Raw genomic sequence first — 25894 nt, 5'->3', positions numbered from 1 at the left:
GATAAACCATTGGCCACACTAATCCAAAAGAAAAGAGAGAAAGCCCAAATTCATAAAATTATGAATGAAAAGGGAGAGATCACAACTAACACCAAGGAAGTAGAAACAATCATCAGAAGTTATTATCAACAGTTATATGCCAATAAGTTAAGCAACCTAGATGAAATGGGTGCATTCCTGGAAAATGATAAACTCCCAAAATTGAACCAGGAAGAAATTGACACTTGAATAGACTGATATCTAGTAACGAGATTAAAGCAGTGATCAAAAACCTCCCATAAAACAAGAGCCCGGGACCTGATGGATTCCCTGGGGAATTCTACCAAACTTTCAAAGAAGAAATAACACCTATTCTCCTGAACCTGTTTCAGAAAATTGAAGCATAAGGAAAACATCCAGACCCTTTTTAGGAAGCCAGCATAACCCTGATCCCCAAACCAGGAAAAGACCCCACCAAAAAGGAGTATTTCAAACCAATATCACTGATGAATATGGATGCTAAGATTCTCAACAAGATCCTAGCAAACAGGATCCAACAGCACATTAAAAAGATTATCCACCATGACCAGGTGGGATTCATCCCTGGGTTACAAGGATGGTTCAACATTCACAAATCAATCAATGTGATAGAACAAATCAATAAGAGAACAGAGAAGAACCACATGGTCCTCTCAATTGATACAGAAAAAGCATTAGACAAAATCCAGCATCCGTTCCTGATTAAAACGCTTCAAAGTATAGGGATAGAGGGAACATTCCTGAACTTCGTAAAATCTTTCTATGAAAGACCCACAGCAAATATCATCCTCAATGGGAAAAAGCTAGCAGCCTTCCCGTAGAGATCAGGAACATGACAAGGATGCCCTCTCTCACCACTTTGTTCAATAATATTATAATATTATTTATATTATATATATTATATATATTTATATGTATTATATATTTTATATATTATATATTATATTATTATATATTATATATTATATATAAATTATATATTATAATATTATATATAATATTATAATATTATAATATTATAATAATCAATAATATTAGAAGTCCTTGCAACAGCAGACAACAAAGAGAAATAAAAGGTATCCAAATTGGCAATGAAGAAGTCAAACTCTCTCTCTTCGTAGATGACATGATACTTTATATGGAAAACCCAAAAGACTCCACCTCCAAACTACTAGAACTCATACAACAATTCAGTAACATGGCAGGATACATAGTCAATGTACAGAAATCAGTGGCTTTCTTATACACTAACAATGAAAATACAGAAAGGGAAATTAGAGAATCGATTCCATTTACTATAGCACCAAGAACCATAAGATACCTGGGAATAACCTAATCAAAGAGGTAAAGGATCTGTACTCGAGGAACTACAGAACACTCATGAAAGAAATTGAAGAAGACACAAAAAGATGCAAGACCATTCCATGCTCTTGGATCAGAAGAATAAACATTGTTAAAATGTCTGTACTGCCTAGAGCAATCTATATTTTTAATGCCATTCTGATCAAAATTCCACCGGTATTTTTCAAAGAGCTGGAGCAAATAATCCAAAAATTTGTATGGAATCAGAAGAGACCCCGAATCGCTAAGGAAATGTTGAAAAACAAAAATAAAACTGGCAGCATCATGTTACCTGATTTCAAGCTTTACTACAAAGCTGTGATCACCAAGACAGCATGGTACTGGCATAAAAACAGACACATAGATCAGTGGAATAGAGTTGAGAGCCCAGTTATGGACTCTCAACTCTATGGTCAAATAATCTTCGACTAAGCAGGAAAAAAATATACAGTGGAAAAAAGTCTCTTCAATAAATGGTGCTAGGAAAACAGACAGCCATATGTAGAAGAATGAAACGTGACCATTCTCTTACACCATACACAAAGATAAATTCAAAATGGATAAAAGACCTCAACGTGAGACAGGAATCCATCAGAATCCTAGAGGAGAACATAGGCAGTAACCTCTTTGATATCAACCACAGCAACTTCTTTCAAGATATGTCTCCATAGGCAAAGGAAACAAAACCCAAAATGAACTTTTGGGACTGCATCAAGATCAAAAGCTTCTGCACAGCAAAGGAAACAGTCAATAAAACAAAGAGGCAACCCACGGAATGGGAGAAGATATTTGCAAATAATGGTACAGACAAAAGTTTGATATCCAGGATCTATAAAGAACTCCTCAAACTCAACACACACAAAACAGACAATCATGTCAAAAAATGGGCAGAAGATATGAACAGACACTTCTCCAATGAAGACATACAAATGGCTATCAGACACATGAAAAAATGCTCATCATCACTAGCCATCCGGGAGATTCAAATGAAAACCACCTTGACATACCACCTTACACCAGTTAGAATGGCCAAAATTAGCAAGACAGGAAACAACGTGTGTTGGAGAGGATGTGGAGAAAGGGGAACCCTCTTACACTGTTGGTGGGAATCCAAGTTGGTGCAGCCACTTAGGAGAACAGTGTGGAGATTCCTCAAGAAATTAAAAATAGAGCTTCCAAAGGACCCTGCAATTGCACTACTGGGTATTTACCCCAAAGATACAGATGTAGTGAAAAGAAGGGCCATCTGTACCCCCAATGTTTATAGCAGCAATGGCCATGGTCGCCAAACTGTGGAAAAAATCAAGATGCCCTTCAATGGACAAATGGATAAGGAAGATGTGGTCCATATACACTCTGGAGTATTATGCCTCCATCAGAAAGGATGAATAGCCAACTTTTGTATCAACATGGATGGGACTGGAAAGGATTATGCTGAATGAAATAAGTCAAGCAGAGAGAGTCAATTATCATATGGTTTCACTTATTTGTGGAGCATAACAAATAACATGGAGGTTATAGGGAGATGGAGATGAGAAGGGAGTAGAGGGAAATTGGAGGGGGAGGTGAACCATGAGAGACTATGGACTCTGAAAAACAACCTGAGGGTTTTGAAGGGGCAGAGGGTGGGAGGTTGGGGGAGCCAGGTGGTGGGTATTATGGAGTGCATGTATTGCATGGAGCACTGGGTGTGGTGCAAAAACAATGAATTCTGCTACGCTGAAAAGAAATTTTAAAAAATTTGTTTAGACTACCATTTCATATAATTTGGAAAACTCTCCAACACATTTTTCAAAAATGGATCTTTTACTCACTAGAAACAAAAGAAAAGTGATTTCTGGTTTATAAAAAATTAAAGTACAGTATGCTTTTATTTTCTACCTAAATGTAAAGGATCCTTGGGCAGCATTTTCACTTCTGTTTGTAAGTTAACTTTTCTCCCCAAATAAAGCATTATTCTGGAAGAGATTATGCTGAGTGAAATAAGTCAAGCAGGGAGAGTCAATTATCATATGGTTTCACTTATCATTGGAGCATAACAAATAACATGGAGGACATGGGGAGTTAGGAGAAGGGAGTTGGGGGAAATTGGAAGGGGAGGTGAACAATGAGAGACTATGGACTCTGAAAAACAATCTGAAGGGTTTGAAGAAGCGGGGGGAGGGTGGGAGGTTGGAGGAACCAGGTGATGGGTATTAGAGAGGGCACGGATTGCATGGAGCACTGGGTGTGGTACAAAAACAATGTATACTGTTATGCTGAAAATAAATTTTATAAAAATGATTAAAAATAAATAAATAAATAAATAAGTGTATCTACTGTCACAGATTTTTATGAAGAATGACCTTATGAAATGTCTTAAGAAAAGCAGACACTCAAGATATTATGAAAGCAGACCAGACACAAGAAAATAATATTTCTCTTATTAGCTTCTTTCACTCATTATAAAGGTAACCTATTGGATTTGAAGAAAAATTCAATAAATATTTAGGGAAATATGATTTGCCCTACTTATAATTCAAGTAAGCACTATTCATCTTTATAGTGTACTTTTTTTAGATACTTTTGTATCGATAGATAGATAGAGATAGAGATATATTATGTCATTTTGGACATTATGGGCTCATAATATATAAACTGTTTTATATTTTGTGATTTGCACTTAATATTATAGTGGAAGAATCTTTCCACACAATGCACTCTTCTTGTAATTAACTTCAATGTCCACCTGATATTTCCTAACTACAATTCACTTAATTATCCATCTTTATGCAGACATTTGGATTATGTTCACTTATTATCATTAAAAACTATGTAACACAACCTGTATGCATAATTTTTGTCCATATTTTTCATCTAGGATAGATTCCTACACCTAAGGAGTCCTGGACATGACCAATTATAAAGCCCTTATTACATGGAGTCAAACTTCTTTCCAGAAGACTTTATAGTAACACATAGACACCAGCACTGGGTAATATAACTGTCATAAGCCTTTGTCAACCCAGATGTGCAAAAACTCTTGTTCACTATGTTTATAGTAATCTACTTTCTCACTGTGGCAGGCAACCTACTCATAGTCATGACAATCAACACCAGCAGAGCCTCGGGCTCCCCCATGTATTTTTTTTTTTCTGTTTTTCTTGTCCTTCATAGACAGCTACTGCTCTTCTACCATAGCTACCAAAATGATATTTGTTTTAGTCACTGAAAAGAAAACTACCTCCTTCAGTGGGTGCATGACTCAGCTCTTTGCAAAGCATTTTTCTGGAGAAGCTGAGATCATCCTGCTCATGGTGATGGCCTATGTCCGCCTATGATGGCCTATGGCCATCTGCAAGTCCCTACACTACAGGATCACAATGAAGAGGAGAATGTGTGGCCCCCTGGTGGCCATGGCCAGGGCTGGGGGATTTCTTCACACTCTGATTCAACTCTTTTTAAGGTCTGGTTGCCCTTCTGTGGCCCCAATGTCATTGGCCACTTCAACTGTGACCTTTTCCCTCTCTTAAACTCTCTTGCACTGAAACTCACATCTCTGAACTTTTTGTTGCCACCAACAGTGGGCTGATGTGTCTGTTCTTTTTCTACTCTTATCACTTCCTATGTCCTCATCCTTTACTCCCTAAGAGCTCACAGTTATAAAGGAGAGCATAAGGCTCTGTCCACCTGTGCCTCCCTTGTTACTGTAGTTGTCCTATACTTTGTATCCTGTATATCCATATACCTTTGGCCCATGGTCACCTTCTCCATTAACAAAGCAGTGGCAATGTTTTATACTATATTAATACCCATGTTAAGTCCTTTAATCTACACTCAGAAACTCAGGGGTGAAAAATGCCATGAGGAAGCTCTGGGGCCACAGTGTAATCTTGGGTAACAATTCCTGTGACTAGAGAGAAAAAAAAAAAAACCTTTATTAATCTTTTAAGAACAAGTGGGACTAATAGAAAAAATGATGGTCTTGAACTCAAAATATGTGAGTTTGACTATGTTATGCTCCCTGTGCTTTTTTTTTTTTTAATTTCTTTTCAGCGTAACAGTATTCATTGTTTTTGCACCACACCCAGTGCTCCATGCAATATGTGCCCTCCTTAATACCCACCTGTGCTTTTTGTAATCTTTAAGGGTGCCTCTTTCACATCAGTGTTTGATTAAATGATGACCAAATTCTCTTCCAATTAGAAATCTCTCTGTATTTTTAATTTATTGTTCAAAAGGAATTGCAAATCAGCATATTATTGTCACAACCTATAGAAAATGCTTGAGTTTATGTATTCAGTGGAAAAATTCTCTGTAAAGTTCTGGGTATACAGATTATATATAGATTATATATATATATATAAAATATAAGAATTACAACAATTAAAATACATAAATGAAAGGAATAATGGCTAAATCTTTTGCTGAAAATTCATAGTTTCAATCCCAACTATGTAGCCAAAGTAGCTTTATTATAGTGAGAAATGAAGATCAACCAGAAATGAATGAGTTTTGAAGAATGAGAGACTCATTGAAGAATGAGGACTCATCCCAAATCAAGATTATCTTGTTGCACAATTCCATGGGCACCATTTACACTGTAATCTGGGCTCATCTTAGAATAAATTACTTTATCTTCCCAAAGCCAAAGTGGGGTATAAAATTCCTCTAGATACAGCCATAGAGCAATCACACACATGATTCCTGAGAGAGAACTATTGGAACATTTTTACTATCAAAGACATATTATCACCAATTCATCTCTAGTAGTAGTTATTATATGGATTTCTGCCTTAGCTAATAGTAACAAAACTATCTGGTACCAAAGAGAGAGTTAATGATAATTGAGTAAGTGAGACAAAGCCTACACATTCTAAAACACCCCTTCAGACCAATTGCCAGCAATGCAATGGGAAGTAATCTGAGATACAGACCAGTGCCAGTGTAAGAGAAAGAACTCAAAGAAAAGATTCAGATTCAACCCAGGACAAAAGTTCTGCAAAAGAAAGAAAATCATGAAAGCTTATCAATACAAAAAAATCAACAAAATACAAAGGAAGGTGGTAAAACAAGAAAACAGTGAGAAACAGAAAACAAAATGGCAAGACAAAGTCCTTCCCTATAAATAATTACTTTATATGTAAATGGGTTAAACTCAGTCAAAAGACATAGAGTGATTACATAGTTTTTTTTTAATACCACTCTATGCTATCTGCAAGAGACTCACTTAAGCTTTAAAAGCACATACTGTCTCAAAGAGAAGTGACAAAAAAAAAAGATATTCCATGTGAATGGCAACCAAACTATGGCAGAGACTACACTTATGTCAGACAAAATAGACTTTAAAACAAAAACTGTTACAAATAAGAACTTTATATAATATAAAATGGTCAGTTTAGCAGGAATATATAACAATTATAAATATTAGGCACCCAACATCAGAATACCTAAATATATCAAGGAAATATTAACAGATATAAGGGTAGAAACAGAAAACAACTCAATAATAGTAAGAGACTTCACTACTCCACTTTTGAAGATGGTGGAAGAGTGGGGAACTCCATTTCATCTGGTCCCCTGAATTTAGGTAGATATCTTCCAAGGCACTGTGAACACCCACAAAATTATCCTGAGATGTAAGATTTTATGTCTGGATCTCTACAGGGGCAGAGGATCATCAGTTGAAAGATACAAAGCACGGAGTTGTGATTGCATGGACAAATGTTGAACAATAAACAGAAGGGGGAAGAGAACACCAGAAGTTAGCCATTGGAAATAATACCCCAGCGCAAAAGTGTCCTGCACCTGGGGACAAGCAATAGCTTGGAGACAGCAGTGGTGGGAGGGAAAGGGACTGGTAACAGCACTCAAGCAGAATATAGGTGCTTAAGTGGCAAATGTTGGGACTGGGCAGCTATAGGCATGGACCCAAGCCCACAGACCCACAGAAGGGGCTTCCCTCCACCTGCTGCCCACCACCCACTGCCACTGCCCAGGAGGAACTGGCTTGGACCTGTGCTTTCAGACCTAGGGCCAGTCATTGCTGCCACCAGGGCTCGGGCCCACCCTAACATGATCAGTCATGGTTTTGGTGGCATGAGAGGCAAAACAAGCAGGGGCCAGGGTCCACCACTGAGAGGATCACTGGGGGCCTGCACCACCTATGGAAGGCTGCAACTTTCAGCAGCACTTACGTAGGGGGAGACTCTGTTCTAGAGGATTCAGAGAGGAGCAGCTGTGGCTTCTCTCCTCTGGGGCAGAGGTCTGGGTGTGGACATTTTCCTTTGCTCTGACCCTCCAAAAGGGCACAAAAAAGCCACCAGAGAACAAAAGCTCAAAAAACCAGTTTCCATGGAGCCCAGCCCCTTGTTAGAGGGCAGGGCAACTCCACCCAAGCAGGACTGACTGAAAAACAACATAGCAGCCCCTTCCCCAAGAAGACAAGCTGGAAAAATAAGAGGACAACAACCCTGGGGTCCCCATAAAACTGTAAAATGCCAACACCAGGATAAAATGGTATATTAAGCTCCTGGTGTTGCCTCATGGTCTGTATATTCCTTAGATACAACTTCATTCACTCTCTTTTGGCGGGGGAAGGTTTGCTGGGGCCTTTTTGCTTGTTTTCATTTTGTACTTTATAAATCTTATTCTTGGGTTTCGTTTTGGCTGGGGTTCTTTTGGTGGTGACTTCTGATTGCTCCAAACTTTCCAAGGGTTCACCTTGCTTGGACTGTGGTTGATATTTTTGGCTATACATGCCCTCAACCACAACTCAACAGAATGACTAGGAGGAGTACTCCCAACAAAGAAAAGACCCAGAGACAATGGCCTCTCCAACAGACCTAATGGATATGGAAATAAGAAAGATGTCAGAAATAGACTTCAGAGTAACAGCTATGGAAACAATAGGTAGACTGGAGAAAACCATTAATGGCAATATAGATTCTCTAAGGGCAGAAATGAGAGCTAATAAGGCCAAGCTTTAAAATGTTATAAATGAGATGCAGTGTAAGCTAGATTCTCTAACAGCTAGGGTAAATGAAGCATAAGAATGAATTAGTGATCTAGAAGACAAAATGATAAAAAGGAAGGAACAGGAGGAGGCCTTGAACAAAAACCTTAAAATCCATGAAAACAGAATTTGAGAAATAAATGACACCATGAACCATTTCAATGTCAGAGTTACTGGCAACCCTGAGAGGTTAGAAAGAGAAAGAGAGAGAGAGAGGACTAGAAGATATATTTGAGCAAATCATAGCTGAGAAGCTCCCCAGTCTGGGTAATGAAAAAAGTATTCATGTCCTAGAGGCAAAGAGGACCCCTCCCAAGATCAAGGAGAACAGAACCACTCCCTGGCATGTAATAAAACTTGAAAATCTCAGAGACAAGGAAACCATCTAGTTAGGGGAAAGAGATTCCTTACATATAGAGGAAGGAATATCAGAATAACATCAGACCTGTCCACAGAGACCTGGCAAGCCAGAAAGGATTGGCAAGATATATATATAAAACATTTCATCCAATAACAGTTGAATATACATTTTTCCCAAGTGCATGTGGAACATTTGGCAGGATAGATAATATGTTAGGTCACAAAAAAAGTCTTGAAAAACTTAAGAAGATAAAATCATACAAAGTATCTTTTCTGACCACAATGGAGTGAAACTAGAAATCAATAGCAGAAGGAAAAGTGGAAAATTCACAAATACATGGAAATTAAACAACACATGATTGTACAACCTATGGGTCAGAGAAGCAATCAAAGGAGGACTTAGAAATATTTCAAAAACAACAAAAATGTAAAACTATACACCAAAACCTGTGGCATGCCACAAAAGTAACACTAAGAGGGAAATTTATAACAATGAACACCTCGTTTAAAAAGAAGATCTCAAATAAATAACCTAACAGTATCCCTCGAGAAATGAGAAAAAGAACAACTAAGCCCAAGTTAGCAAAGGAAAGAATAATTAAGATTATATCAGGAATAAACAGAGACTAGAAAAACAATAGAAAAAAATCAATGAAACTGAGTTTTCTTTTTTAAGTAAAGCAAGATTGATAAACTGGCTACACTGAGAAAAAATTCAAATAGAGGCAACTGGGTTGTTCATTTAATAAGCATCTGACTCGGGTTCAGCTCAGGTAATGATCTCAGGGTAATGAGATTAAACCCCACATCTGGCTCCACACTGGGCATGGATCCTGCTAAAGAGTCTCTCCCTCTCTCCCTCTTCATTTGCTCCTTCCTGGCAACATTCCTGTCCTCTCTCTCTCTCTCTCTTTCATATGAATACAATCAGAAATGAAAGGGAAGACATTAAAATTAATGCCATAGAAATAAAAGGATTATAAGAGATTACTTCAAATAATTAAACACATAAATTGGATAACCTGGATTAAATACATAAATTCCTAGCAACATACAATCTACCAAATCTGAAGCATGAAGAAATAGATAATGGGAACAGACCAAAATGAGCCAGGGAATTAAATCCATAATCGGAAACCTCCCAAGAAAGAAAAGCCTGAAAGAGATAACTTCACTAGGGAAATCTACAAACATTTAAAGAACAGTAAATGCCAATCCTTCTCAAACACTTCTAAAAATTTGAAAAGGAAAAAACAATTCTAAACTTGTCTTATAAGGCCAGAATTACTGTCTTACCAAAGCCAAAGATACCAACATAAAAGAAACCTGCAGGCCAATACCCCTGATTTACATAAATGCAAAAATATTAAAGAAAGTTCCAGCAAACTGAATTCAACAGCATATTTAAGGGATCATATGCTCTAACCAAGTGGAATTTAACCCTGGAATGCAAGATGATTCAACATGCAAGACAATCAACAGCATACACCACATTAACAGAATGAAGGGTAAAAATCATATAATCATGCTACTACATATGGAAAAAGCACCTGACAAAACTAATCCCCATTCATTATAGAACTCTCAACAAACCAAGAATAAAAAGAAATTATCTCAACATAATAAAGACCAGATAAGACAACCCCACAGGAAATATCATACTCAACAAACAAACAACTTCTTTCTTCAACAAGTGAATAACAAAAAGATTTTCCTCTAACACAGGGATCAAAAAAAGATCCCCTCTCATGATTTTTATTCAACATGGTATTGAAAGTCCTAGCCAGAGCAACTGAGCAAGAAAAAGAAATAAGGCATCCAAATTGCCAAAGAAGAAGTAAACGTCTTTCTACTCAGATGAATTGACCTTATTTGTAGGAAACCCTAAACATTCTATACACAGACACACACACAGGCATACTCAAAAACTCTTAGAACTAATCAACAAACTCAGTAAAATTACAGGATATGAAATCAACATACTAAAATCAGTTGTGTTTCTCTAAACTCAGAATGAATTATCCAAAAAGGAAACTAAGAAAGCAATTCCACTTACAATAGAATCAAAAGAATAAAATACTTAGAAATAAACTAAAAACATTATTAAAGATTTGTAAACTGAAATCTATAAAACTTTTATGAAAGAAATTAAAAACAAAAAAAATCAAATAAATGGAAAGACATCCTGTGTTCGTGGATTTTAAGACTCAGTGTCATTAAAAGTCCATACTACCCAACGTGATATAGAGTCAGTGTAATCCCCATCATAATCCTGATAGAATGTTTCACAGAAATAGAAAAAAAAAATCCTAAAATTCATATGGAATCACAATTGATCCCAAATAGAGCAAGAAGAAAGAACAAAACTGGATGCATCATGCTTCTGATTTCAAGCTATACTACAAAGTTATTATAATTAAAATAGTATGATACTGGCATAATGACAGACATAGAGACCAATACAACAGAATTGAGAATGCACAAACAATCCCAGGAATATACAAGTAGTCAAATGATCTTTGACAAGGGTGTGAAAAATACACAAAAATAATAAATGGTGTGAATGGTGCTGGGAAAACTGTATGTACCCATGCAAAAGAATGAAACAGAACCTTCATCTAAAATCCTCACACACAAAAAAAAAAAAAACAACTCAAAGTGGACTTAAAATGGAAGGCCAGAAACTGTAAAACTCTTGGAAGAAAACATACTAGAAAATTTTCATCACATTGGAATGGGCTATGATTTCTTGGGTATGAAACCAAAAGAACAGACATTGAAAGCAAAAATAGACAAATGGAACTACATCAGACTAAAAATCTTCTGTACAACAAAGAAACAATTAACAGAATGAAAAGACAACCCATAGAATGGGAAAAGAATATTTTCAGACCATGTGTTTAATACGGGGTTAGTATCCAAAATAAACAAAGAACTCATACAACTCAATAGCAAAGATAGCCCAATTTAAAAATAGGTGAAAGACTCAAATAGACATTCCTACAAAGAAAATATACAAATAGCCAAAAAGTAAATGAAAAGATGTTCAACATTATTAATCATCAAGGAAATAGAAATGAACACAATGATATATCATTTCACATCTGTTAAAATGGCCGGTATCAAAAAGACAAGACATAACAAGTATTTTTTTAAAGATTTTTTATGTATTTATTTGACAGACAGAGATCACAAGTAGGCAGAGAGACAGGCAGAAAGAGAGGAGGAAGCAGGCTCCCTGCAGAGCAGAAAGCCGGATGTGGGGCTTGATCCCAGAATCCTGGGATCATGACCTGAGCCGAAGGCAGAAGCTTTAATCCACTGAGCCACCCAGGGGCCCCCAAGACATAACAAGTATTAGTAAAGATGTGGAGAAAGGGAACCCTTCCTTGTTCACTGATGTACAAATGTGAATTTGTACAGTCACTATGGAAAACAGGATGGAGGTTCCTCAAATAATTGAAAATAAAATACCATATGACTCAACAATCCCACATCTAGGTATTTATCCAAAAGTACTGAAATCAGGATCACAAGGAATTCTATGCACTCTGATACTCATTTCAGCATTATTCACAATAGCTACTACAGTGGGGAAACAATCTCATCAAGATTGTGTATCTTTCAAGATACATCAAGAGATGTGTATCTTTCAAACAAGAAATGTAGTATACATAGACATGGAATACTTTTCAGTTTTAAAACAGAAGGAAATCCTGCATTTGTGACAACATGTATGAAACTTAAGAGCATTACTCTAAGTAAAATGAACCTATTACAGAAGAAGAAACACTGCTTCTTATAGGAAATATTTAGAATAGTCCAACTCAGAGAACCAGAAAGAAAACAGCGTTTTCCAGAATCTGGGGAAGGAAGAAATGAACAGTGATTGTTTAAGAGATATGGATTTTTCGAGTGGGAAGATGAAAAGTTTTAGAGATGGTTGGTGTTGATGTTTGTACAACTATGTAAACATAGTTACTTAATGTCACTCAACTATACTGTTGAAAATAGTTAAAATGACTAATTTTATATTAATTGTATGTTGCCACAATTGAAAAAAGAAAGAGATGGGACACCTGGGTGCCTCAGTCATTTAAGCAACAGACTCTTGATTTCAGCACAGGTCATGATCTCTGGGTCGTGAGAACCAGCCCCATGACAGGCTTCACACTCACCACCAAGTCTGCTTCAGACTTTCTCTCTCCCTCTCTCTCTGCCTTTCCCACTGCTCATGCTCTCTAAATAAATACATAAACAAAATCCTTTTTAAAAATGGGTGTGGGGAGGGACAAACTGTGAGTGAACAAAACTGTTAACTCTACAGGAAGAGAGCTGAAAGCACTGCTTCCCTTTCTGATTCTAGATTTCTGGAGTGTTCAGTTTGGTTTTAAGTTAAATGTCGATTTTTTCAAGGTGATCTTGTGCAGGATTTCAGCCAGCTCTTCAATATATCAGAAGCTGGGGGAAATAAGTGTGTAGTGGAGCCTCCTTTCTATAATGTTTCTATCATTCTAAATGTCTTTTTATAATGTTTGACTCAGTGGGATTTTCTCAACACCTAGTATGTGGAAGCACGGTTCTTTACTATAAATCTCCCCAATCCCTTCTGTGTGTGATAGAGAGAAAAACTATACACCCATGAACACATCATGAGGATTTTTCATCTAAATATACATGCCAAAGGAAGTTGATGGATCTATAGTTCATAAATTACCCAATCTTCAGTAGCTGAGAATTCTGCCATCTGAGTCTCCTTTGTCAGCCACTAATAACAATGTCAGTCTCCCAGAGTAAAATGGCACATGACCTTGAAACCTGGCATTTCCATTCTCAGGACAACCATATTAGTAAGAATAGACACATTTTCAGAGAGAAATCCATTCTCTGAACTCTGACCTATGCCAGAACCACCCCTTACCCTGTGCCAGGCTCAACAAGGTCAAAAGGAGCAACAAAGCCCTATCAGGGAGCTTTCTTAATTTTCTTACCAAAATTTCATCCGAAATTAGCCACAGACGCATGTTTCACTAAAGCTCAACTGGCCTCTAATGATGTTCGTGGGTGCCAAGGGGGAGTAAGTGAAAAGCAGAGGCTGAGGCTTCTAGCAAAGTTTCCAACAGGACCAATTACTAATCCTCTGAGGACCTGAGAGGTCAATGCATTACCAAAGTGCAGGCATTCTGCCAAAGTCTATTTAAATATTTTTCTAGAATCAATGAAGAAGGAATTACAGGATATTTAAGGAAAGGACAGCAACAAAGAGTGTACGAACAAGCTTAAGATTTATATGGGAGACATTGCTCCCAAGCTTAATGGGTTAAAAAGAGGGCTTAAATCAGGCATAACAAGAACTTTCTCAATACTTCCCATGCACTTATTAGGAAACATAAATTTGGCAGAAAGGATTTGAAAAACAATGTATAATCAAGTGGATCTGATGCACTTTTCATTTTATAGTCCCCTATACCAGCTTTTTCTGAAGAATTTTTCCTTGTTCCCATTGTTTTTGACTGAGACTGAGGATAGTTCTGAAATCTCAAAAGTATCGGTATTTTGAAGACGTCTTTACACTTTCACAGGAGGCCAAGAAAGTGAGTAGAATTAAATCAGAAAGCTACTGAAGTTTCCTAATAAAATAGTTCATTTTTTGAGTAAGTTCAGCCTAGTAATGGGAACCAAAATAAACTAAAATGACCAAGAAGACTGGGAGAGTTGTCTAGGGAGAGAATTCCAGTTTCCCACTTGTTACTTCATACTGTGTGTGCAGCTGTGGGGCCATGTCTTCAGGGGAAGAAACAATCACTGGGTACAGTCGAGAAACAGTGGAACCCACAATCAACTAGATCCAGGTCAGTAATAACTAAATCTTTGTCCACAAATTTTAAGCAGATTTAACTTATTATACTCAAATTGTCTTGACCAAATAGTTTTGACAGCTAGATGCTGTGAAGTGAAGGTAATCGTTTCCTCTACAAATGAATTTGAACAGGATTATATAAAATATCCATAGAAAACGTGATCTGTAATGCTGCCACACACGATGCTGTTGAGAACTACTAAGGTCACTTTTGTAACATTGTGGTTAACATGCATGTAGAAGTAGACTGCTTCGGTAGGCTTCTATATGGGATCATTTGAGATGGTTTCCCTTTTTCATGATTCCCATGCACCACACTGAAGTAGAATTTGTGGATTAAATCTACTAAGGATGATGAATCACATAGATGCCACCTATAACAGCCATGAATAGAGAAGAAATAACTAAAGAGACAGAGCTTTCTGGAAAACAAAAGACATTTCTTCACCTTTATTGAAGCTGGAAGGTCATGATACTGACTTCTGTGTCCAGAAAGTTTGAGAAAAAATATGTAGTTATGTTTTTGGCAGGGATGGGAGAAAGGAGAAAAAGAGGAGGAGAAGGAATAAAAAGTCCTAAAGATCATTCAAAAAAAGAATATATTCTTGTATATATTCAATTTTTCCACCAATTAGGACTGAAAACTTCATGTTCCTCTTAATTGATTAAACATATAGTCAAAGAAAATTTTTATGATCTTAGATAACATTTCTTTCTCAATGAGAGGAAATTCAAGGAATCTCTATGACCTATTTAATTCCATTTGTAAAATTTGACTAGGATTATAAATCTATTCCAGAACATTAGTCTGTATGTGATGAAAGACCAATCACACAGAAAATCCATTTGCGAAATACTGAAGAGTTTTCAGGGAACTTTGTGCCACTTCCAAATCTGTATTCAAAGATGTAATAGTCATGTTGAGCCAGAAAAAACATCCAGGGCAGTTGAGTGAATGTGGCTCAAACAGCTGTTATAAAGAGAGTTCCTTGGCCTCCTAAGAGGAAACACTCCATCTGCAGCTCTGTGTGTTTGTACATTCATTTGACAGAAAGGAATCCTAGCTCAAAGAACACTGCTGGTACAGAAACAGTAAGGATGACACTTTCCTATCTGATATAGAGCTGAATTTTAAAGAATATTATATTCCCATAGCTAAACAGATTCATGATAATGGGCAAATATACAAAAAAATCACTGTCACTGATGAAATTTGTTCCAAAAATAATGACAGAAAGCCATCTGAAAGGTTTTAGAGCCAGGGTTTGGAAGTCAATCATAAGTCAACAGTCATAATAACATGTTGCTTTAATTCTAGTGTTTGTGACATATTGTCACTATTCAAATTATATAAATAAGAAAATTTTACTTCTTTATAAACTGTTTCCAAAGTAGAGGTGAGTGGAAGGTATGTCTCCATCAGTCCAAGAGGCTAGGACTAAAGAAAGATGGAAGATTTCAGTGTTGAATTTAAAATACTACTCAGAATTATTGTGATCTCTCCAGATGGACCCTGTACTTGTAACTGAAGCTGACTCCACGGGAAGGACACGCAATGTAACAGAATTCATACTACTGGGCCTGACCCAGAATCCAGGGCTGAGGAAATTCTTCCTTACTGTGTTTTTAATCACCTACTTGATCACAATGGCAGGTAACCTCCTCATCTCCATCACCATCTTTATCAGCCCAGCCCTGGGATCTCCCATGTACATTTTCCTATCCTACTTGTCCATTATAGATGGCTTCTACTCTTCATCCATAGCACCCATAATGATCTCTGACTTGCTCTCTGACAAGAACACCATATCCTTCAAGGGCTGCATGACTCAGCTCTTTGCTGAACATTTCTTTGCTGGAGCAGAGATCATCCTATTAGCTGTCATGGCCTATGACCGCTATGTAGCTATCTGTAAGCCCTTGCATTACATGACCATCATGAGCCGATTTGTATGTGCTTTCTTGGTGGGAATGGCTGGGATTTTAGGCTTTATTCATGGAGGGATCCAGGTTTTGTTCATGATCCAGTTACCATTCTGTGGCCCCAATATCATTGATCATTTCTTGTGTGATTTGATGCCTCTCCTGCAACTAGCCTGTACAGACACTCACACTTTGGGGCCGCTGATTGCTGCCAACAGTGGGTCACTATGTCTGCTCGTTTTTTCTATGCTGGTTGCTTCTTACATTGTCATCCTGCGCTCCCTAAAGACTAAAAGCTCTGAAGGGCGTCGCAAAGCCCTGTCTACCTGTACTTCTCATATCACTGTTGTCATCTTATTCTTTGTACCTTGTTCATTCTTGTATCTGAGACCCATGACCTCCTTCCCAGCTGACAAAGCTGTCGCTGTATTTTACACCATAGTAACTCCCATGTTGAACCCTTTAATCTACACCCTCAGAAATGCAGAAGTGAAAAATGTCATGAAGAAATTCTGGGGGCAAATAATGAAAATTGGTGATAATGAAACTTGGGATTAGAGTATTTACATAAAAATATCTAGTGATAATTTAGAGAGAATTATTCCCCTCCTTAGTTGATTAAACGTGGGACAGTCAAATACCCTGTATGGATCACTTTTCTTCAGAAGTATATGTATTGTGGGCAGGAGAAACATACCCATTAAGGGAAAGCAGGCATGGTGCCTCAAGCCCACAATAACTCTAGGAGCACTGGAAGTGGATAATTTCTTTTAAAATGAGAGGAAAAATGAATGTAATCCAAATCCAACTTGTAGTATAGTCATCTTTATACCAATGCTGTCATAAAATGTAATTTTAATATTTTTAATGGAGGAGAAGAACTCATGAGGACAAATAGCAAGGGGCCACAGAAGTCAAAATGTTTCCCTGATTGTGGGTATGAAACAGGGAAGTGGCAATATTCCTGAGCACTTTTTACACACCACATGTGACAGCTAGAATGAAGTTTTATTTCAAAAGAGTGAAACTATATATGCAAAAACACATAGAACACCAGGGAGTCTTCAAGAAGTACTTTCATCCAAAAATACCTTCTCTTATCTTCCTATATTTTAGAGATTTATATATGCTGCTGCACTGCAGCAATAAAAACTCTTTACTTCCCACAAGCCCAAGAAAAGTACAATTTTACAGAAAGATATTTTTTAAAAATTACATCACCTCCATTTCCTGCAGTATACAATTGTCTACAGAAATATTAGAGCAGAATTGACTAATGCAGAAGAAATAGAAGTGATCAAGTCCATAGAGTTAAGGCAGAAAATATCTGTATGTTAAAGATGTGTTTTAGACATGGACAAGGGCAGAGTCTGAACACCTGGAAATTACCAGTGATGTAGGAACAAGTCTTTGTCACAAACTGAACAATAACCACAGATCTGGATTACAGAAAAGAATTCTTAACATGTACATAATGAATTTCTAGGAGAGATTCAGAAACAGTCAGATGCTCTGAAGTGAGAGATTAAGAGCTTTGGATCAAAGAGGCTTGATTTCTCATCTTGTCTCCAGCATCAATTAACCTTTTGATGTAAGCATTTTGCTTCATCTCTCTACTGATTTTTTTTAATCTGTACAATGGAAATAACAGTGCATACTCTCTTAAGTTGTGGGAATTAAATGATTTAGATTGAAAAAAATGAATCAGTTAAAAATTAGTGAAATTGCTCAGACATGGTTAAGCCTTCAGATATGTCACCAGCACAGAAAGCAAGCCAGGGACAACAGTTGCTAACAAGAAGAGCCCAGGAACAACACTACCGACCAACATTCACTAACCATGATCACAGGAGGACCAAACATCTGTGCCAGCCTCACTTCACTTTAAAATAAGTCATAAAAGGCATCTGGATATGAGTAGGGACAGCAGAGCAGAGAGTTACTATCTCAGCAAGGAATCTAATGGGACCTGTGTACAGATCTCTGGACACTAAAAGCTATCCCCCCACCAACTCCCTAGTCTGGGACACAAATGCCCTTAAACATCTCTGCAGTAACAAATGGGGGAGCTGGCTGGAGCAACTATGATGTGTCTGAGCAGAACTTATTTCAAAAGTTCTCACTGATGTTGGATCCCCTTCTGCTGCTCTCAAAGCAGGAAAAGGGAGAGCCACTACAGTGCCAGAGACCAACAAACCTATCTCTGTACAGAGCTTGGGATTCCTGAGGAAGAGCTCAGAAACTTGTCTTCAGAGGGTGATTTCACAACCAGGGATTGAATATCATGTGATGCTGACATATCTCAGGTTCTCAGTACTTGAGATCAGGTCAGGTCTCACTCTTTATGAAATCCTTTTAAAAATAAATGTTTTGCCAAATAAACAAACAGAGTCTTAAGGGAACAAAGTAGTGGTTGCCAGTGGTAGTTGCAAGAGGTGGTTGTGGAGGGAAGGGTGAAATAAATGAGATGAAAAGGTCAAATTTTGTTATAAAATAAGTACGTCAAGGGGTTAAAAAGTATAGTATAAGGAATATAATCAATAATATTATAATATCGTGTGACAAATGGGTGACTACACTTACCTTGATGAGTACTGAATAATGTACAGAACTGTCCAATCACTATGCTGTACATCTGAAACTATCGTGACATTGTATGTTAAATACACTCCAATATAACCTGTAAAAAATAGATGTTTTGTGATAGTTTCCTGAGTGACCATCTTCTAAATATATGCAAGCAACACTGTATCTAAAATATCAAACTTATTTTTAAAGATCTAGTTGTAGTTCCCAAGAAAGATGGGATGAAAAGGTTAATGTAAAAATAAGGAAACGATGCTCATGATGCTCATGATGACAGCGAATGTTTCTGGAGCACCTTCTCTGAACAATATACTGACCTACACACTCATTTATATGTTTTAGAGGTGGTATTTTCTGTCCTTATTTCTTTCATTAATTTAAGTTTCAAACTGTGGAACTTACCTCTTTTTAAAATGTCCTTTACATACCACTAGAGGAGAAAAGTCAGAAAAACCAGGCCTTTAAAGCAATCCCAAGTTGACCTCCCTCCACATCTGCTTTCCTTAAACACATTCATTCCACTTCCACATTTGGTATATTCAAAGAAGCAAATGAAAGATCTTCCATATCTGGAGTAGGAAAGAAGATTCTTGCCAACCTCTCATCTTATCAGTCAGATTAGCAACATATTTTATCCATTTGTGGCCACACAGAAGGTCTATTATTCCACATTCTTTTTACTGTATGATTCATTGGAAGTGTTTCTCAGGTCATTGGGGAAATGACCACATGGTAAATATGGCCACAAAGACCCAAGCCAAACTATACCTGTAGTGGTATAGCCATAAATGGAGTCATCAATCTGTAACTTCACTTCTTTTCTCCAAATTATCCAGTTGGGAGTTTTGTGGTGTTTTGTTTTTTGGTTTTTTTTAGATTTTGTTTATTCATTCGACACAGAGAGACACAAAGAGAGAGAGCATAAGCAGGAGGAGCAGCAGCAGAGGCAAAGGGAGAAGCAGGCTTCCTGCCCAGCAGGGAACTGGACAGGGGATCAATCCCAGGATCCTGGGATCATGACCAGAGGCAATGGCACATCATAACAGACTGAAACACCCAGGCACCCCCAGTCAGGAGTTTTTAGGTAGAGCATGATAATCAGCAAGAGGACAAGTTCCCAGGGCACCTGGGTGGCTCAGTGGGTTAAGCCTTTGCCTTCGACACAGGTCATGATCCCAGGGTCCTGGGATCAAGCCACACATTGGGATCTCTGCTCAGCAAGGAGCCTGCTTCCTCCTCTCTCTGCTGACTTGTGAACTCTGTCTGTCAAATAAATAAATAAAATCTTAAAATAAAAGAATTTTTAAAAGATGACAAGTTCCCTACTATGAAGAAAAGTGACCAGGATTTTTCTAGAGTCAGTCTTTCATCAGTGACATATGACACAGATGGTAGGAGTACTATCTCTTATTCCAAAATGGTCTCTTGAAAAGAGCATGATTTTCTTCTGCTGTAGAATCATGATCCACTTATAAGGACTTCGACCTGATTCTCTTTATTATGACTTTTGTCCCACAACCCCTCCTCATCATCAGATTTCCCAGTTCAACCTTGTGCTATCTTTTCACAGGGCTGATTATAAGAGGAACTGTGTTAACACATCTTTGGACACACACCCAGGCAGATATCCTAAAATCTGATAAGAAAAGAATCAAAGGACTGACCTTGATGCTTGGTAATGGGGCTACATTTGCAGTCAAGAGGACCTTAGGATCCACCCTAAAATATCTTAGGAATACATATTTTCAAATTTAACTCCAAGGATCTTGTGACTTGGGCATCAATATCACCTTCCCTCAGTACACATAAGTTTAAACAAATAATGATGATCTATGTCAAGCAACACAAAGAAAACATGTTGCGAAATGGTGAAGATATAAAATTGTGGAATTTCATCATTGCTCATCTCATGTTATCCTACTAATCCTAAAAATACTGCTAGTGGACAGAACAACTGCAAAGATTGTACAAGTTTGCATATTTGGAAGGACTCACAAGAAATCCAAAAGCATGATGACATAATTTTTTTTTTTTAAGAGCATTGATAATGTGAACTGAGAAACTGAGTACAGGCAAGCACTGAAGGTGGACAAGATGTCTGAACAACCTCTCAGGAGAGATTGTTCAAACAGACAAACAAGCTTCATCTCCAGTTGAATCACGAAGAACAGCATGAGATTAAGTCTGGGCTTCAGGAAAGTTCGGGCACCAAGTTTGCAATGAGGTATTCATGTCCCTCCAGTCAAGTCAGTTATGCCAAGTAGAAGTCATCAGGCATTTAACTCATTTTAAGAAAATGACTCTTGGGGTCATCAGGAGAGTTTGGAACAACAAAAATTCCACTGGTCTTATCCCAGCCAAGGGTCAAAGCCCTGTATAACCAGAAACAAGACTTTCCTGTTCAGTGATAAAATAACACTTTCCTTTTTTAATTATTTTTATTTGCAGTTAGCCAGCATATAGTACATCATAAGTATTTGTTGTAGTGTTCAATGCTTCATTTGTTGTGTAAAACTCTTTCTTACACAGTCCACCCTCTGACCCTTGCTTAAGACTAAACCACACATAATCACTCCTTCTCATGTATATTTTGCACCACTTACAAAACAGGAAAAAAATAGATCAAGGGCAAAGTACTAATCTCATCTATCATCAAATAAGCAATGGGTTTTGTTTAAAGAAGGATTTCAGCTAACCAAATATTCCACCACAAAGTTAATCACAAACAAGCACAGTGCCAAAGTTGGATAACAACTGTATCTCCTCCCAATACTGAAATTAAAATTTTATAAAGAGAATCAATATATTGATTCAGTGTAACACTTAATTGTTAATCAATTCTTGTTCATCCCCTAACCAACCATATTTCAGTGTATGGACATCATGGGAGATGTTACTTCAATTTCCTAATACATTTGACCATCAATATTAGTATTATAGAATTTGTTGAAATCAAATTAATACTACCAGTTAAACCAGTAACAAACCAAATAACAGTTACATTATTATGGATTGAATGGCTCCCTTTCTAGCAGTTAATTCTTGCTACTGAATTTTCACTTGACCCTTTATTTCATATAACCCTGGGTTTTCCACATCTTCCAGTCATCCATGTCCCCTGTTGCAGACTTCATTGCCAGTCCATTGACTATTGCCCAAACCTAAGAAAAACCATACTATACCATTATAGTTATAATCCAGCTCTTCTGTTACCATAAGAAATACCACTCTTAACTCACTGAGTGGATTTATACTTTCCTCTTCAATTAATAGGCCTTTATGCAGCTACTTTCCAGACTGAGTGATGGTTCTTCACACTGAAGCTACCATTTATACACCAAACTCCTTATGAGGCATTTCCAAAACTTGTTCATAGGGAAGGACCCATTCAACTGTGAGGGTAGATAAGATCTCAGGAGGATCTAACGTGGGGCTCAAAGGCAAGGCAGACATTCGTTCATGTGTGCAATGGGTTCCCTCTTTCACAAATTCTGTACTTACATTTATATTTAATAAAGAAACATTCAGCTCATTATCCTCCTTACTAGAATGATTATCTGATATAACCTAGGACTTATGGGTATTTCAATCTCAAAATAATGTTACATCCTTCGGTAAAAATAAAAGGAGTTTCAAATAAAGTCCAATAACAAGCTAGCAATCATCTTGTAAACTGGGTGCACTCTTTTTCTCTTTTGAGGTAACTTCCCAGTTCATAAGCCCACTAAAGCACCTCTAGGTGGCAAATCCAGCATCCATGACAGAATTCAATATTCAGTAAACAGAAATTATTCTCATGATTCTCTTTTTAGGAACAGAGAAGCATCACCCAGAAGAAAGCCCACTTTTTCTCTTGTCCCACTGGCCAACATTATGTCAGATTCCTATCCTTAAATTGGTCCCTGAAAAGAGGAGAGCATTATCATAATTGCTTTAGACTACTCTAAAGTGGAGCCACACTTTTCCCCAAACACCTGGCCACCTAATACCTGAAGAAATGGAGTTTCCTTAGAAACAAAGAAGCTGGGAAATGATCCCTCTGTGGGAGACAGTGTCTGCCACACCTATTGTGCCTCCACTGACTGCTCTCCCTACATCTGCAATCAATCTCTCTCTCTCTCTCTCTCTCTCTCTGCCCTTCCCCACCTTCCCCCTTAGATCTATCCCACCAGAATGTCAATATAATCAAGTTTTTTCAATTCTGAAAATTATTCACCCTCAAGCTGATGTCCCACTTAGTGACTAATTTCATTCTTGTAACAACTCTATGAGATAATGTTGTCTCTGTTTTGCAGAAAAGGAAACTGAGACATGGGAAGGTGAATAACTTAGATGAGATCACACAGTTCAGCCAAGATTCAATAAATACTACCCAACAGTATCACAGTAGTAGAAAATGCAAAAATTTCTCTCAAATTTATCAGGAAAATTCTTTCCAAAAAAATGCAATAACACGACGATTTGAGATTTTATATGCAGTCTTTCAGTATTCTTCCCAATGACACCAATGTTTTTTTAATTTTATTTCTTTTTCAGTGTTCCAAGATTCATTGTTTATGCACCACAACCAGTGCTCCATGGAATACGTGCCTTCTTTAATACTCACCACCAGGCTCACCTAACACCCCACCAAAACATACAATTGGTTTCTCAGTGTCCACAGTCTCTCATGCTTCTTCTCCATCTCTGATGCCCCCAATTCACTTTTCCTTTCCTTCTTATAAGGACCTCTGTTGTTCATCATGTTCCACAATTAAGCGAAACTATATGATAATTGACTCTTTCTGTTTGACTTATTTCACCCAGCATAATCTCCTCCAGTCCTGTCCATGTTGATACAAAATTTGGGTATTCATCCTGTCTGATGGAGACATAATATCCCATTGTATCTAGGTACCGTATCTTCTTTATCCATTCCTCTACTGAAGGGCATCTTGGCTCTGTCCACAGTTTGGTGATCATGGTTATTGCTGCTCTGAACATTGAGGTACACATGGTTCTTCTTTTCACTACATCTGTATGTTTTGGGTAAATACCCAGTAGTGCAATTGCAGGGTCATAGGGAAGCTCTATTTTTTTTTTAATTTTTTATTTCATTTCAGCGTAACAGTATTCATTGTTTTTGCACCACACCCAGTGCTCCATGCAATCTGTGCTCTCTCTAATACCCACCACCTGGTTCCCCCAACCTCCTACCCCTCACCCCTTCAAAACCCTCAGATTGTTTTTCAGAGTCCATAGTCTCTCATGGTTCACCTCCCCTTCCAATTTCCCTCAACTCCCTTCTCCTCTCCATCTCCCCATGTCCTCCGTGTTATTTCTTATGCTCCACAAATAAGTGAAACCATATAATAATTGACTCTCTCTGCCTGACTTATTTCACTCAGCATAATCTCTTCCAGTCCTGTCCATATTGCTACAAAAGTTGGGTATTCATCCTTTCTGATAGAGGCATTATACTCCATAGTGTATATGGACCACATCTTCCTTATCCATTCATCCGCTGAAGGGCATCTTGTTTCTTTCCACAGTTTGGCGACCATGGCCATTGCTGCTATAAACATTGAGGTACAGATGGCCCATCTTTTCACTACATCTGTATCTTTGGGGTCAATACCCAGTAGTGCAATGGCAGGGTCATAGGGAAGCTCTATTTTTAATTTCTTGAGGAATCTCCACACTGTTCCCCAAGTGGCTGCACCAACTTGCATTCCCAACACCAGTGTAGGAGGGTTCCCCTTTCTCCACATCCTCTCCAACACTTGTTGTTTTCTGTCTTGTTAATTTTGGCCATGCGAACCGGTGTAAGGTGTTATCTCAATATGGTTTTGATTTATCCCTGGGATGCAAAGGTGGTTCAACATTCGCAAATCAATGTGATAGAACAAATCAATAAGAGAGAGAAAAAAACTGCACAGTCCTCTCAATTGATGCAGAAAAAGCATTTGACAAAATACAGCATCCACTCCTGATTAAAACACTTCAAAGTATAAGAATAGAGGGAACATTCCTCAACTTCATAAAAATCTATCTATGAAACACCCACAGAGAATATAATCCTCAATGGGGAAAACCGACAGCCTTCCATTTGAGATCAGGAACATGACAAGGATGTCCACTCTCACTATTGTTGTCCAACATAGTGCTGGAAGTCCTACCAACAGCAATCAGACAACAAAAAGAAATAAAATGTATTCAAATTGGCAAGGAAGATATCAAACTCTCTCTTCCAGATGATGGATACTTTATATGGAAAACCAAAAGACTCCACCCCCAGAATACTAGAATTGATACAGCAATTCAATAATGGGGCAGAATAAAAAATCAATGCACACAAATCAGTTGCTTTCTTGTACACTAACATTAAAAATATAGAAAGGGAAAATAGAGAATCAATTCCACTTACTATAGCACCAAGAACCATAACACCAATTTATTTAGGGCTCTTTTTCAAGCTGTCATAAGTGAACTGGATACACAGAATCTTGTAAATAAAAGAACTCACTATCAGACCCAGTCTCATGGTTTGATGTATTATTTCTCTGGGAACCCATGCAACATCCCATTCACATAGAGATATCCCTGGTCCTCGGTCTGAACATCTGCTTGGTCGTCCTTCTCCTCTGCAGGCATCAGGAAATTTCCAGAAACCAAACTTCCAAGATTATGCATAGGCAGATCTCCCAGATTGGAGCCAAAGTTAGGAAAGGAAGATAAAACCTGTCCTCCTTTCTCTGTGGCTTTTCTCATGGTCACTGCTGCATGTAGGTTCAGTCTGAGGAATGTGTCCTGCCTGCCCCTGCTGGGAAACT

General features: G+C 37.7%; 1 protein-coding gene and 1 pseudogene across 1 annotated transcript; both read left to right on the top strand.

Annotated features, from left to right (window-relative positions):
• Nucleotides 1-25894, top strand: part of LOC116859387 — a 70490-nt pseudogene that overhangs the window by 21583 nt on the left and 23013 nt on the right.
• LOC116859321 (olfactory receptor 4C45-like) lies at nt 16080-17054 on the top strand. The gene has a single exon (XM_032844532.1). It carries the CDS (start codon nt 16080-16082, stop codon nt 17052-17054), a length of 975 nt encoding a protein of 324 aa, XP_032700423.1.

The sequence above is a fragment of the Lontra canadensis genome, unplaced genomic scaffold (assembly GCF_010015895.1).
Source record: "Lontra canadensis isolate GAN:19392208 unplaced genomic scaffold, GSC_riverotter_1.0 scaffold154, whole genome shotgun sequence".
NCBI lineage: Eukaryota > Metazoa > Chordata > Mammalia > Carnivora > Mustelidae > Lontra > Lontra canadensis.
Note: the sequence above shows the minus strand (reverse complement) of the source record. Positions and strands in the feature narration are given on the sequence as shown.

Coding starts and splice junctions, on each gene's coding strand:
- LOC116859321 (XM_032844532.1), top strand. CDS start 16,080: ATGGACCCTGTACTTGTAACTGAAGCTGACTCCACGGGAAGGACACGC.